Source organism: Corvus cornix, chromosome 2, assembly GCF_000738735.6.
Source record: "Corvus cornix cornix isolate S_Up_H32 chromosome 2, ASM73873v5, whole genome shotgun sequence".
Taxonomy (NCBI): Eukaryota; Metazoa; Chordata; class Aves; order Passeriformes; family Corvidae; genus Corvus; species Corvus cornix.
This window is the reverse complement of record NC_046333.1, coordinates 50,490,307-50,504,960: the sequence shown is the minus strand read 5'-3', so window position 1 is coordinate 50,504,960 and position 14,654 is coordinate 50,490,307. Positions and strand designations below refer to the sequence as shown.

Here is a 14,654-nt window from a genome sequence, read left to right as displayed (position 1 = left end):
TTTTCTCCAATTTTCATAACTTCTAAGTGTTGACCCAAGAAACTAGATTGGCCAGCTCTAAAAATGCTACCCCTGTGCTCCATCTAGTGGAGTCCTGATTTAAGATTAATTCATTGTTTAGCAGAGATGTCCTTTAGTCAGAAGTGTACCCTATACAGAAGCAGTTTCTTAGAGTTTTCTTTTTTAAAATGACACAATTTAGCTTAAAGCAAAATACAAAAACATGGAATAAAAAAATCTGCACAACATTTAATGGATTTGAGAAATTGGTATATTTTGTGAGCTACAGAGACTACTGAAATTAACACTGTATTTTCAACAAGGGTAAATTCAGTTCATGGTATGTACTTTCACAGAAGAGCACAAGTATATTTGAAAATCTACCCTGACAGCTTCTCTTTGCTTCTAAAGATATGGCAGGTGCAAAGCTGGGCTCTGGCAGTAAGAATGGGCAGTCACCAAGCCATTTACTGGCCCCACTGTACAGAAAAAGACAATGATACAATACTAAAGATGTAGAAAAATATGCATTCTGTATAAGAGGTTACAATCTAAAAGAGTAATTGGATCCCTAAGAGGTTTTTGTGAAATACAGCAATCTGTAGAACATTATGGTAGATAGAGACTACCCGTTGTTTCAGTCAATTAGTTTGAGAATATCCAAACTCTCCTAAATCCTTCCTTGTAATGCAAGGTAGCCTATACGTCATTTCATTAGAAACTCCAGAGATTCAAATTCTGGCTCAGATCTTTCCTTAGTCATCACTAGAAGTAGCACTGTCTAGAGCTGCTCACTGGTAGTCCTGTGTTCTGCCAGCAGCTATGCCCATGTGTGCTCCCCAGCCTGCTTCAAACAAATGGAAACAGTACCAAAATTCTATGCTTTAAACTTCTGAAGATAATGCTGCTGATATGCCTGGGTGGGGCTCAGATGCTAGAAGGGTATTAGGGAGGTAGTGATGAGCACCAGAGAGCAGGCAGGAAGCACTAGCATGTTTACTGGGCACAGCTGGATTTGGACTTCCTGGATGAGATAGGATGATTTACACTAAATTTATAAAACTGTGTTAAAGTGATACAGTAAGAACATAGGATAATTAATCCACACAGGAGTAACTAATTTACTAACTTAGTCCCAATTGGTTCACGAATACAAACCAGATTAAAAAAAAAAACAAACAAACAAAAAAAAAAGGCAACAAAAAAAACCCCAAAAAAACAAAACAAAAAAAACAACCCACACAAACAACAAACTAATCAGATTAAACAAAAACTGAAAAACTGTTCAGATAAGACAATTACTGCCATGAGTTTAACTGATCTGATTTTGAAAATCCCCTTCCAAGAGTCAGGCTTGTCTGCTGAAAATCCTATCAGATCCTGCTGCACAGCACTACCCCATCACTGAAATTGTTTATCTTACTCTGACTGCTTTACCTACAGAATATTAGCAAGTTATTTCAAAACCTGTTCCTTTGACAGAGCTGTGAGGGCTGTGACCTTTGGCAGAATGTGGGAACAATCAACAGTGTATATGGGAGAGTAAAGCCAGGAGGGTGCTCTTGTGAAATACGTGACTACCTAATGCTACTTGGAGAGTGGAAGGAATGGGGAGGTGAGTAGATTCTGACTCTTCAAGCCTGTTACTTATTAAAAATTCTAATTTTTGGACACATCTATTGACAGTGCCTTAAATTGCCATAACTAGCTGCTGCAGGCATGATCGTGACTGCAGGTTCTGTAGAGACTGAACCTACAAGCTGACAGCTCTTGGCTGCCCCATTTCCACTCCCAGACAATTTTCTCGTCTCTCTGCCTAAAGCAAATACCTTTTTGCTCACTGAGTGAACGGAAATAACTCCACTTGGGATCAGATGAGCACCTGAACCAACATAAGAGAAAGGGAGGACTACGTGAGCACAAGAAAGACAGAAGTGCAGTGGCCAGAAGTTCAGCTGGTTTAAGGGCATGGCATAGCACAGCAGCTCCACTTCCCATTTAACCAGGTTAAGTGATTACCTTTCCAGTTTGGCCCCATCTGCTCATCACTGCCCTAAGTGTGGTGGTTACCAGCCCTCAGACCTGCCACCATAATTGCGTGTATAGCTGCTCCCTGACCTGGCTCTGTCAAAATGAATGCAGCTGAGCTTAAACACCTCTTTTATAGTTCTTGGGGGGCTTTTGTTTCTGCTTCTAGCGAGATCACTTTGTCAGGACCAGGTTAGGGAGCAATTAAATGTGCAGTTATGTTGGCAGATCTGAGGGGGCAGCTGGACCAGAAGCAACACATGACCATGCTCTAAACAAACATCTGTCCAAAGTCTTAGTCAAACAGATGTGGAGTAAAAATGTACCTAATAAGTCTCAAAGTGAAAATATAATTTATGAGAAACTGCATGTATCAAATTTTCTTCTGATAAATGCAATTGGTAATTTATAGGATTATAATTTTCTATAGTCACACACAAAGTATCTAGTAGATACTTCAGGAAACCAGAACATACTTCAAATGGTTAAATCCACGTGGACAATTTTTTTCTGTTCTGTCAGGACACTCCTGGCTCCATACGGTTGTGAATAACTTGCATCAAATTGAATCAAGTGTATTCTAATCAGCCCTGCATTTTGTTAACTCTTAAAAATTGAAAACCTTTGGTTTCAGATTGCAATTTTATATGTTATAAAGCAGGTAACTCTTTATCTGCTTTATAAAGCATATATAGTAATGCTACAAAAGCATTGCAGCAAGAGTGTTTCTTGTCATGTAACCCTGGCTGCTTTTTTCCAATCCCATTTCTTGTTCTAGCACAAGATTTTGCACAGACATAGTAAGAATTGATGCAGGTTAATGTGATGGGGAGGTGCTGGACCTGCTTCCCAGGCCACTTTACCACAGGGCAACACAAATCCTTATGCTGGCCAAAGAGGGGTGAAGGTACAGAGGGAGGAACGAGCAACTAGATAGAAGTATCAGTCAATCAAAGGTGCTTCATTTGGGAGCACTGCTGGTCTAAAATGTACATGAAACTGCCTCTTCAAACCTACTCCTGAAAAAAGATTGTTTAAAATCCAAATTATGTACAAAACTGAATACACTGGTCTACAGCAGAAACAGGATTTGTACCCCTTTGATTTAATTATTGCTGATGTGTAGATATCTTAAGATACTTAATAACATGAACTAATCAAAAAGCATTTACCCATTCCATTCTCATGTTCAACAATTCGGAGAACTCTAACTTCCTCCAATTCAAAAATCAAAGTAAATAATGTATACAGACTGTGATATTCTCATTAGAAATGGAGAAATTCATTGCAGACTTGACTGATCAAACTGTGTCAGACATTATATACATACACACTCATACACTGTACAACTGTGTTGCAGAGCAGAACACTAAAAATTGGCAATGAGCATGACCATAAAGAACAAATACTTTCCCAACTAGTTTGAAAATGTATCTACCTCAGTTATCCCCCAAACACTTTTTGATTTGATTTATGTTCTGCTGCTTTAAAAGAAGAAATGGGTCAATATGAAATAATGCACATACTTGTATAATGGATATTCATACCCAAAATAAACTTTCCCTTGGGAGAATATTTTTAAGGCAGCATTTAAAGTCTCTTGGCAATGGTTAGCTAGAAAAGTTATTTATTTATTTATTTATTTAGAATAAAAGTTCTCAGAAAATTTTTACCAACATTTAGGATGCTGGGAGTAAACTTAGTAATACAAGTTTCTCCCTTTCTCCCAAATTAATTTTCATTGCATACAACATTTAGTATCCAATGCATACAGAGGAATTCATAGTATGCATTAATGCAGAGAAAATTATATTTAAGAAATGTGTGGGGTACTTTACAAGAGATGAAATGTATGCACAAACCATTCAACTTACTACGTACTGTTGAGTCTAACAAGCCTGAAAACAAAAACATTGCCCTGTCTGATTAGACTTTGCCCTGTCTGATTAGACTTTTCCTCTTGTACCTACATTTTTAACATTTGGCATACAAGCATCAACAATTTATGATTTCCACTTTCTCAACTGAAAGTTGAAGTATAAAACACTAGAAAAATACTTTTTGCCCTCAGGACATGCAATAGTTCTCTTATACAGACTATGAAATGGAAAAAATACTTAGAGGCTCAATATGATTAGTGACTCCTAATTTTTTCATTAAATGTAAAGACCTCTTTGCAATGACACATTTGAAGCTTCATTTTAACTAATAGACTGAAGCCACCATTTTAGACCCAACCACAGATTTTTTTAAGGAAGTGGCAAACCATTGCTGCTAGTTGAGAAAATGAAAATTAGTCCCTGGGAGAGGATACAATCAACGGCGTGTTAATCTAACCTTCAGCTGTTAATGATTTGCACTACTATTTCCCCTGATGCTGTGGGTTCTGCTGAAATATTGTTTTAGCAGTTTCTGTCAACTTTCCCTACCTTTTTTTCTGCCTGAAAGGGAAAGACTGAAGTGGAAGTCTTAGCAACAGATTTTTGCCTGTGCTATTTTTTTCCCCTTTTTTGTCTGACCCAGTTCTTTCACACCATGGAAGCACAAGACAGAAGGGTAAAGTGTTCTGTTTTTTCAGTTCAAGTCTTTTTAGCCAGTCTGTTATTCACGACTCCTCTTACTTCTGAAAGATATATTACAGTAAGCAGTCACCATTAGAATTGTGACATTAACATGAGATTAAATAATTTAGGAAGTCTGTATTTTGCCTGCTTCTTTCACATTCAGCCAAAAAGCTAACAGTTTTACAGGACTCTTTTTTGGAAAGAACTGCTGAGGAGGGTCTGGTATTTCCAGTCATGAGAGCTGCACAAACAGCATGGAAGAGACTTCTTGTGCTGGTGTAGCAGTAAATAGGCGTACCAATCTTGCAAGTTTGCCTGACCCTGCAAACTTTGAGTCCTTAAGGGTCATTCGGTTCACTCAATTGAAACAATCTTGCAAAAGAAAACTGCACAGCCCACAAGCCAAATTCTGCAGCAGAGGACTGAGTGCCAAAATAATAAAAGTACTCAGCACCTTGCAAAGCTGCATTCCACACACACAACACTAGTTTTCTTAGCAAGCATTTCTTCCAGGAATGAGTGTATCTGAAGTGCTTCAGTATTCTTAAAATAAAGCCAAAATGACTTGTAAAATCATTCAAAACTTATTTTACATGTATCACAGGCCCTTTGTTTAACTTAATCAGTTCTGAATATTTCAACGAATAAAGGTAAATATTTAACATGGTACGCCTGTCAAGTTTAGAAAATTTGGGTTAAGTTGAAGAAGCAACATTTGATCTATTTCCATATTAGCTTCATGCTGACTACAGTAACCTGTTATAAGGGCTGTGTGTTGCTGCACACAAATCTAATGTGTTGATAAATATTTAGTTAATTCATAAAACATACTGAAAAGTTGAATGTTGCTCCTTCAAGATCACGCTCACAAGTCATTAGAAATGGTTTGAATATAGGTAGTACACTAGCTGCAAAAATAACTTCATGAAAATCTCAAATAACTTAGACATTACTTTGTTTGAAGCCATAACTTCATGGTTGAGTATTTCTCGTGTTGAAAGCTCATGCATCTTATTTTCACATATTTGAAGAGTTTTGGAGCATGTCCTTAAAAGGTTTCATCTAGGATATTTACTACTGATAACGAACATAATCCATCAGAAATTGTCTTTGTACATAATGGACCTTGTCAAAGATTGCATCGATTAGAAAGCTTTAAAAAATCAACTAAATGTCAAATGATCAATAGATTACAAAGTGGGTGATTTACACATTTCACAAAATGAGTTCTACTAGCCAGAAAGGATAATTTTTTGTTGTTGTTGCTATGCGCTTTTAATATATTTGATCAAGAATCTGGATTGAAAGAAAATATTTCTAGTAAAATTTGCAGTGACATAAACCAGGGATCTCTAAGTAACAAAGACAACTTTTCATGGATTCAGGCTACTTCAGGAAGACCAAATGTACAATCCATGTATTTCTATGTGGCCAAATATAAGAACATATTGCCTATGAATGAGGAATGTAAGCCACAGAATCCAAGAAAGTATTCAGGGATGAAGGACGGCTCAAAGGATCTGGGATATATAAGGGGAGGAACAACAAGTAGAAATAGAGAACAAATGACTTCATTATTTGGCACTGATGCAGTAATTTCTGAAATATGGAGTGCACTTGAGACATCAGCACTAAGAAGGCTGAAAAACTGCAGAGGATTCAGAAAAAGAACTGTGGGAATAACTGAAAGACTTGCAAATACACCATATAGTCAAACTCAAACAATAAACTTTTCTTCCTATAATGAATACAATTTGATGGTCATCTGCAAATTCATACATGGGGAATAGAAATATAATCCCATTTGAAAAGAAAAACTGCAATAAAATCTATCATCTGGAAGCTCATATCATGCAAAGGAATATCTAAAACATTGTATTACTAAAAGTAAATAAAGCTTCTGGAAAACACTTAAGAGCAATTTATAAAAAGAATTTGCTGGATTTCTTGTCACTGGAATTCACAGTTAATCCACAGTGGCTATTTCTTTAAAATACAACTCCGCTCACCAAACTAATTCAGGTAAATCTTATGGCCTTTACATTGGAGACTGAATAATATGATCATGCTTGCAACGATTCTCTCAGGAATTAAAATCCATTGAAGTCAAACATAAGATTATGACTGTGTTCAAAGAACTTTGCATCCCATGCATATTCACAATTATATTGATCTGGTTATATGCACACAGTTTTATTTTTAAAGGCTAACAAAAATAATAGACTTGGTTTGTTGGTTTTATTATCTTTTTTCTGTATTTTAATGAAAGAAAACCCAGATTCTAAAATCTAGTCTAACATAAGATATAGTCAAGTCAGGTGAAGTCCCAGAAACAGCAAAAGGTGACAGCAAGATCCAATACAGATGAATATAACTGATGATAAATTGATAATGTGGAGCAGAATAATATCCTGTAAGAATCATATTTAGCCTTACAGATTAGAAAGATTTCATATACTTTGCGAAAATTAAATTTCATAAAGAAAGGTCCAGATGCCTTGTTTAATCATTTTGGATTAGCAATAGCAACTTCAATATATAATTCTCTTTTCTTCCTTATTAGTGATTAAAACCCAAACAATATCAATATTGTTTGAAATCACATGTACTTACTCTGGCAGTCGGGACAGGATACCTAAGGAAAGAGAAGTTATGCCATCATTGATCCGACCCGGCAGCTTACGCTTCTGAATCCAGCTGACAGCAAACTCCAGCCCAATAAAAGTAATGAAGAATGGAATACTCTAAAAATAGTTCGCAAAAAAAAGAAAATCACAACACAAATAAAATTAGATAGACCTTTCCTAACAGCATTTTATGCAGTGAAATGCTTCTCAGATTGGCTGGCACCTTAGTAGCTACTCCTGCCTGCCATAAAGCTCCACATGAACCTTACAAATCACAACAACGAAGGCTACAATTTAACCCACAACACCAGCATAAATCCATTGCAATAACATCCTCCCACAATGTCTTCTTTTGTATATTCTGCACATAAACTCAAATGTTATCAGAACAAAACACAAAAGTCTTTCCAAACTTATATTTCTCATTTTTAATAAATTAGCGAGAGCAGCAATATTTGTGGACTCCTCCAACCACATGGCAGAACAGAATCTGGTTTTGATTTGATATTGTATAGAGTTTTTTAGTGTTTTCAGCCACTGAAATTGGCATCTAACATTATTATCTGAAAGAGACAGTAAAGTGAGTTTCTTTCTACTTGGCATTTCTGTTGCCATGCTTTTCACTGCAGACAACAACAGCACTTCTGTACGAGTTTTCATCAGTGAACCCAGTAACTATGCAGCCCATTCCAATCTGGGCCGTACACCATGTTCTCTTTCCAGACCAAGTAGCAATGATACAATGTTCCCCTTTTTCTTTTGGATTGTATTGACTGCAAAATAACTTTCTGCCTTTCTGCAGAAAAGTATAATGGTGAACAAGACTGAAACATTCTCACTCACAACACTGCTTCAGTCGAGGATTCAATGTCCATCTTGTATCCCAGAACAACTGGCAAGCTGAAAATGCACAGCAACAGCACCCATTAGTGAAAGGTGTGGGTGGAACTGGTGGTAGGACTGGTAACATTTTCAGGACAAGATCATTTTTCATCAGTAAAGACTGTCAGACCTGTTCTCAAATTTTTATCATCTCAGGCAACAAAAAAAAGGCTTGAGTAACAGTAACTGGTAGAGCATATTTTTTTTACTGACACTGCAGTCCTAACAGTCCTTGCACTTCAAGTGTGGAAGGAATTAGGCAGTGGCAGCATTTTAGCCATCACCACCAAAATCTAGAAGGCCTGTGGCAAGGAAAATTGGAAGGAGTTATCAGATCTCTGTGCATGCAAATGTTCCTTCAACTTCCTCACTTGCTCTGTAGACAACTTTTTGGTGCCCTTTGAGACATTTAGACAACTGCTTTTTGGTTATATTAAGGCATAAAATCCCCACCATGTTTTGCAGGGCAAGAGAAATGCAAGACCAGTTCTGTACCATTCCAGGAGCCACCACACTGCCATCCTTGCCCTGTTAGTTTTCTGCTGCTTCTGCTCCCTTCAGATAAGCTGCACACATGTACAGCTTCACTGCCTGAAACCCTCCAAACTACACTGCTGCAGAAGGGAGGCTGGTCCTGCCCATATAACATTTTAATAGAAGCATGTTGTCTCTGCAAATGCCGTTGCATTTTGGAGGGTGCTCATTTTTGTTGCCAAGTGAGATATGATCTGGGAATTCCTACTAGGCTGGGACACTGAAGAGACTAAGATGGATATAGAACAGATTGCTCAGCTGAAGAAGAATTGGATGATTCAAACCATGCAAACAGCAAGAGATTTATAGTGTCTAGAAAATGTGAAAGTTCATAAACTTCAGCAGCACAGGGTTAGGTTACAATAACAGATGAACAGAGATTAATATCAACATGAGACTTTTTAACTTAGGTGCCTAGCTTGCTCTGTAACAGCACTTTAGGCATCTAAAAGCCTGTTTGTCATGTGTACCAACTGATGATATAAAAGACAATAAAGCAAAGGAAGACTTATGCATAAAGCCTAAGGAACACCCAAGAAAACCAATGTGGTAAATCTTTCAATATTTGAAATAAATAATAAATAATATAATAATAAAATATATTCTAAAAGAAAATAATAAAAGAATAATAAAACCCTACAACCTTCCATTTGAAATCAATGAAGCATTCTAGAAAAATATAAATACCCCTTGTTCTGCTCTCTATAGCCATTTCATTTCTAAGTAGACAAGACTTTTAATGTACTTTTCCCAATTGATATAACAAGAAAACACATTCCTGACTTAGTAAACAAAGGTTGATGATCACAGCTGTACACTCCAGCAGAGAAAAAAGAGGTTTAATAAGAAAAACTACAAAACACTTAATGACAATATTAGGAGGCAGTTCTAGCACAGACTACAAGCAGTTTTAAGGTCTGGAACAGCAGAATCTGCACAGCAAATTGAATGGGCTCAGAACAGAGAAAGTGAGGTGCTTTATTAATGAAATAAAAATAGTTAATAGGAAATGTACGATGTCTGTATTCCATGTGGTGATTCATTTTACCTAGCAACCTCTGAAACAGTTGAAATACTTGACTTTATACTAATGTACACTATTATAACTTCTCTCTTATTGACTTCATTAAATATTTTCCTACCACTGTGAAGCTGTGAAGCAGCCAAGCATTTGACACCACTTTTTGACTCAGAAATGGGGAGTGTCATAGCAAGGAGGATAAAGAAACATTCAAACATCCTTAACCTCTTGCTCATCAAGGAGATTGTAAAAGGAAGGATTTATGGTATACCCCTTACTATCTAGGAAATTACTACATCTTTCTCACACACCTACATTAAGCTTGGTCCAAAGCAGATCAATGGGATCAACTACATCAAGAACAGTATGTATTATTTACGTGACCATGACAGCTATTGTCACGGGGAATGAAAAGGCATGCCCTGTCCCGAACAGCCTACAGTGTAAGGATGAGATGTAATGCAACACCAGGAGAATGCAAATAATTCAGGAAAAAAGGAGACAGTAAGAGAAAATAGTCTCACTAGCCAAACCACTATTTTTTTTTTCCCCTGCGTTTTTTTTGTTGTTGTTTTTGGGGTTTTGTTATGCTTTGGTTTGTTTGGTTGGTTTGGTTTTGTTGTTGTTGTTGTTCTTGTTGTGGGGGGTTTTTTTGCTTAAGTTAAAAGAACAATGAAGACATTTAAAGAACCCATTGAGGATGGCTATTTCTACAACTGTTTTCAAGGGTTGTCTCTACAAAAAAAGTAACACAAAGTTAAGTAATAGCCACTGTTAGCATCACAGGTTAGAGACAAGCCATATCCTTTTGGTATCTTCTGGTCCATAAATGTTTTATTCTCTCTCTGTTTCCAGTTTTTTCCTCTTCATGTATCAGCAGAAATACTTAATGGAGATTTGCATTAGCTTGTGGTTTACTTGAATAACTGATCCATAACTTGAAAGCCTTACTCTGAGTACTGTGTAAGAGGGTTCCATTACACGTAACCAACTCTACAGAATGCAAAGGACCACTTAAAATCAGTTTCTGCTTTATACTGTTGCAAAGAATAATATTCTAGTTGAAACTCAGCATATACTCATAGTTTTATTGCAATTCTTGAAAGTTTCTGTTTTCTTAAAGTCCCAGATCCTTATAACATATGAATCTCAACTTTCAAGTAAAACTAAATATGAGGGTTCTGTGCTTACTATTTAGAAGCAAACTCTAAAATGCGAATTGAGTTTAAATGTGAACTTATTCTTTAGGCTCTTGAGACAGTAAATAGAAAAGAAAAACACTGATTATTAAATTTAAAGCTTTCATTTTGGGGTTCTCAGCAGAAGGACTCTCTCTTCTGAAGTCTGACCCACTGAAGTCTTTACCAAGCACAAGTGATAATTTCAGACCATAGCAAGGTACAAAGTGAATTTATGGTTTAATAAAACTATGTTTGGCAAACAAAAACAATCATTCCATCTGCCCATCTGTAGATTGTGAGAGAATAAATAAAAACAGAACAAAAAAACACCAAACAACCAACAGAACATGCTGAGCCTAATCTTACACCCATAGGAAAGAGGATGCTCTTAAAAGGAATGGCCAAGCATCAGTACAGATTTTAAAAGTCAAGATGTTCTGTCCTGGAGAAAGAAAATGGACATACTTCCAAGAAATAAAGGAAAAATCAAGGCGTTTGAATTCTACACGACAAAAACTCATACAAAAATTAATTCTACAATTATTATCCAAGATTCAGACCCCTTTCCCCAGAATTTTGGAGATTTGAAGGATGACTTTTCCCTAGGCACTGCTGCAGAACTTTGCTACTTGTCACTGGTAGCAGCTGATCAGCTCATGTTTTAAACAGGACTTGGGACCTTTGCATACAGCTCTGCCAACATACAGAGCAACAATACAGGGGCCATTGCTTCTGAAAATGGAAGCAATATAACCAGAGACAGAAAGTACACTGCACAAGTTAAGCTAACTATTCTGTTCTCAAAACCAGAGCTGCTTCACCCACTGCTGTCATTTCCTACCCATATGTAACAGCACAGGTGACTCTAGCTCAAAGGTGCCACTCCTGTGAAGTGCATATATTTTGTAAACCAACCAGATCAATTTCACAGATCGCTAACCCATGAATATTTATTTGAGTGAATTTGGAGGTTCTGCCACCTGTCTAATGTTGGAAGGTGCATATCCCCACAGATGTAGCCATGTCATCTACTGTCCTAGAAATACTTTCATCCATCTGATACCCAGTAGATCACAGATCCAAGATGCAAATTCCACTACAGTGTCTCAGGGGAAAAAAAAAGAAAAAGTCCTACACTATTTAGGAGACACTAATGTAATCAGTTCACACACACACGTCATCATTATTGTCTTTTAGAGTGACTTACTTGAGCTGAGGCCTCCATTTGTTACCACCTCTACACTAGAATTTTTTGGCTTGAATTGATCTCAGACATCCACATCTGTATCTGTACCAACTAAAGGGGTTACCACTCCAAGACCTCCTTGAAAGGCTCATGAGGTCACTATTAAATCTGTTGCTGATGAATCCAATGGATATACTGCTCTTGTAATTGTTCCGTAAACAGCCAAGAATAGCAGCTGGAGAGGGACTGTAGATAGCTGCCATCTGCCCATAAACATGGCCAAAAGAGGATGGATGAACTCTGCCTAAGGTCAGACCAAAGCCAAAGAGTTAAAACAGTTATCCCACGAAAGCACTTCTATATGCCCACCTAGGCAAGCATCAAAAGATCTGTTCTATCAACAAATACACTGTCAGGAGGGAAATCTAGTACAGCTAACCTAAGACAGGAATTTAAGGGAAGTATAACTGTAGTGGGAAACCTTTTTTTAGTGTTTTGTTTTTTTTTTTTTGTGAGAAATATTCCTTTACAAACTTATCACATCAGTGCTCTACAACAGCAGACGTCTGCAGGGACTTTCATAATTCGAAGTATTAAGAATCCTTTCACAGACTTATATCTGTGTGCCTAGTAAAAAAAAAAAAATCCAGGTTTGGGTAATGTCTGAGCACATGGCAGAAGAAAGCCCAAAGATGTTAAGGAACACTACGGACAAGAAAGTGAATGATATTCAGTTGGAAACGTGGGAACAGCAAAAGGGACTGAGACAGTCGCAGTAGACAGACCTGGAGGAAGAGATCAGCTGGCTAGGCAAAACCATCGAGCTTCCTCGATCATGATGCTATAGCTTAGTTGCAAAACACCTCTGAGGACAGCAGTCCATTGACCAGACACTGCACACACAGGCTGGGCTTGCAGCAGCTTTCTGCTTACCTTATGCAAAAGGGCAACCTTTGCTGATAACATCCCTCAGTGAGGGACTGCTGCATACTACAATTCCCAGAAAGCTGCTGACGGTGCTGCACTGCTCTGCACAGCCCATGACACCCCCACTGCAGCCTGAAAGCAGCTGCTGCACAGCAGTCCAGGGCATACCTGACAGAGCAGGTTGTCAGAACTACCAAGACCCACTTAAAAAGTGCAGCTCTTTAGTGAAGCTGGACTGAATTTACTTTGACAAGAGCAAAATAGCATTTATCTGCTGTGTCTGTGAACAGCTGACATCGACCTGTGTTCAGAAGGAGCTGACAATCAAGATATGTGCAATAGGTAGGACAGAAGGGAGCAAAGGTATCTTGGAAGTGAATTAACTGGCAGGGTGGGAGGGGAGGGAAAGCTATGCTGCTGCCTGCTGACAAGGGAGTTCTCACCCTTGACCTCTGTACTCCTGCCTTGGATATTTAGGACAGAGCACCATCCCAGCATAAATATTTGTTCTAAATTCTCTTAAACAATCTTTATTTTTTAATTAGAAACCTTTTATTTTTCTGTCTTTGACTGAGCTTGATTTAAGGGCACAGAGAGACCTGACTTTTTGCTTGCTTCAAGAACCATAATAGCCAAACACAGTATCATATTTTCTGCTTTCCTCAGTTCAGTTTGCTGTCACTGTTCATCTTGTCAGTGCTGCTGAATATAATATTAGCACCAGACCTCAGATATTTGGGGTGCTTCTCTGAAAACTTCAGCTCTTGGTACCAGGAGAAATCACCATTTAAATAAATGATAATAGAGGGCACGGTTAAACTGGCAGTTTACAGGCAGAAAGCCCAGAAGAGAAAGAGGATTTAATCTTAACTTAGGTGCCCTTTCGCGGATGGTTTCTGTGAGGCGGCTGTGGCTTTTGAAAACAGGTACAGGTGGGCGGACGAGAGGGCGAGGGATGCAGCCAGGGTGGGAAAGGAGAGGACTCTCACCTTATCCACGTAGTTAGGTACCTCCTCCACCGTGCGGAAGGAGCTCTCTCCGGGCAGCAGCGCGTAGAAGAGGGCTCGGAGCTGCTGGCCCAGCGCGGTGTCCCGCGGGCTGCCCGCCTCAGCGCCCATGGCCCGGCCGCGCTGCGACCGCTCCGCTCCGCTCCGCCGGGACGGCGCAGCCCGGCCGCCCCGCCCGCCCCGCCGCGGCCTCGCCTCGTTACCCCCGCGGGCTTCAGGGCTTCCGTGGGGAAAGCTTGCCATTTCTGGTTTCCCTGCATCTTGCTGTTTCGGAGGTTTGCTTGGGTTTGGGGGCTCTTTTTTCGTATGTGTCATCACTGCCTGGCCCATTTCTGGAAGCTGCGAGAAAGCTCTCGCGCACCCCAGCTGCCTTCTCACCCTCAAAAATCTCAGAACCTCAAAAATCAGCAGCGCTCAAGCCATCATTTCTCAAGTTTAGACAGATTTCCACACAACAATAAAAATTATTGCTCAGGTTTGGACTTACATAAAAATAAAATGTTACGGGTTTTGAGAAACAAGCCAAGGTGTGCTCGTTGACTCGTCTGCTCGGCTGTATGGATCAGTCCAGCATTCTTCCCATTGGAAGTGTTTATTTTTTAATAGGGCTTATCATGGCTCCATTTTATATAGCTTTAATTAACATCACTGCATTGAAGGTAGCCTCTGGAAGCCATCTATTGTGCTTTCAATTACA

At 38.6% G+C, this 14,654-nt stretch overlaps 1 protein-coding gene across 4 annotated transcripts in view; it reads right to left on the bottom strand.

Annotated features, from left to right (window-relative positions):
* Positions 1 to 14,117, bottom strand: part of AGMO (alkylglycerol monooxygenase) — a 192,950-nt gene extending 178,833 nt beyond the window's left edge. For all 4 annotated transcript variants that reach the window (XM_010399095.3, XM_019285765.2, XM_010399096.3 and 1 more), the window contains exons 1-2: positions 13,940 to 14,117; positions 7,206 to 7,336 (exon numbers count right to left, since the gene is read on the bottom strand). In XM_010399095.3, the coding sequence (XP_010397397.1) occupies positions 7,206 to 7,336; positions 13,940 to 14,068 (260 nt within the window). In that variant the 5' untranslated portion in view covers positions 14,069 to 14,117. The remainder of the gene's footprint in view (positions 1 to 7,205; positions 7,337 to 13,939) is intronic.
* Between the last annotated feature and the right edge of the window lie 537 nt (positions 14,118 to 14,654).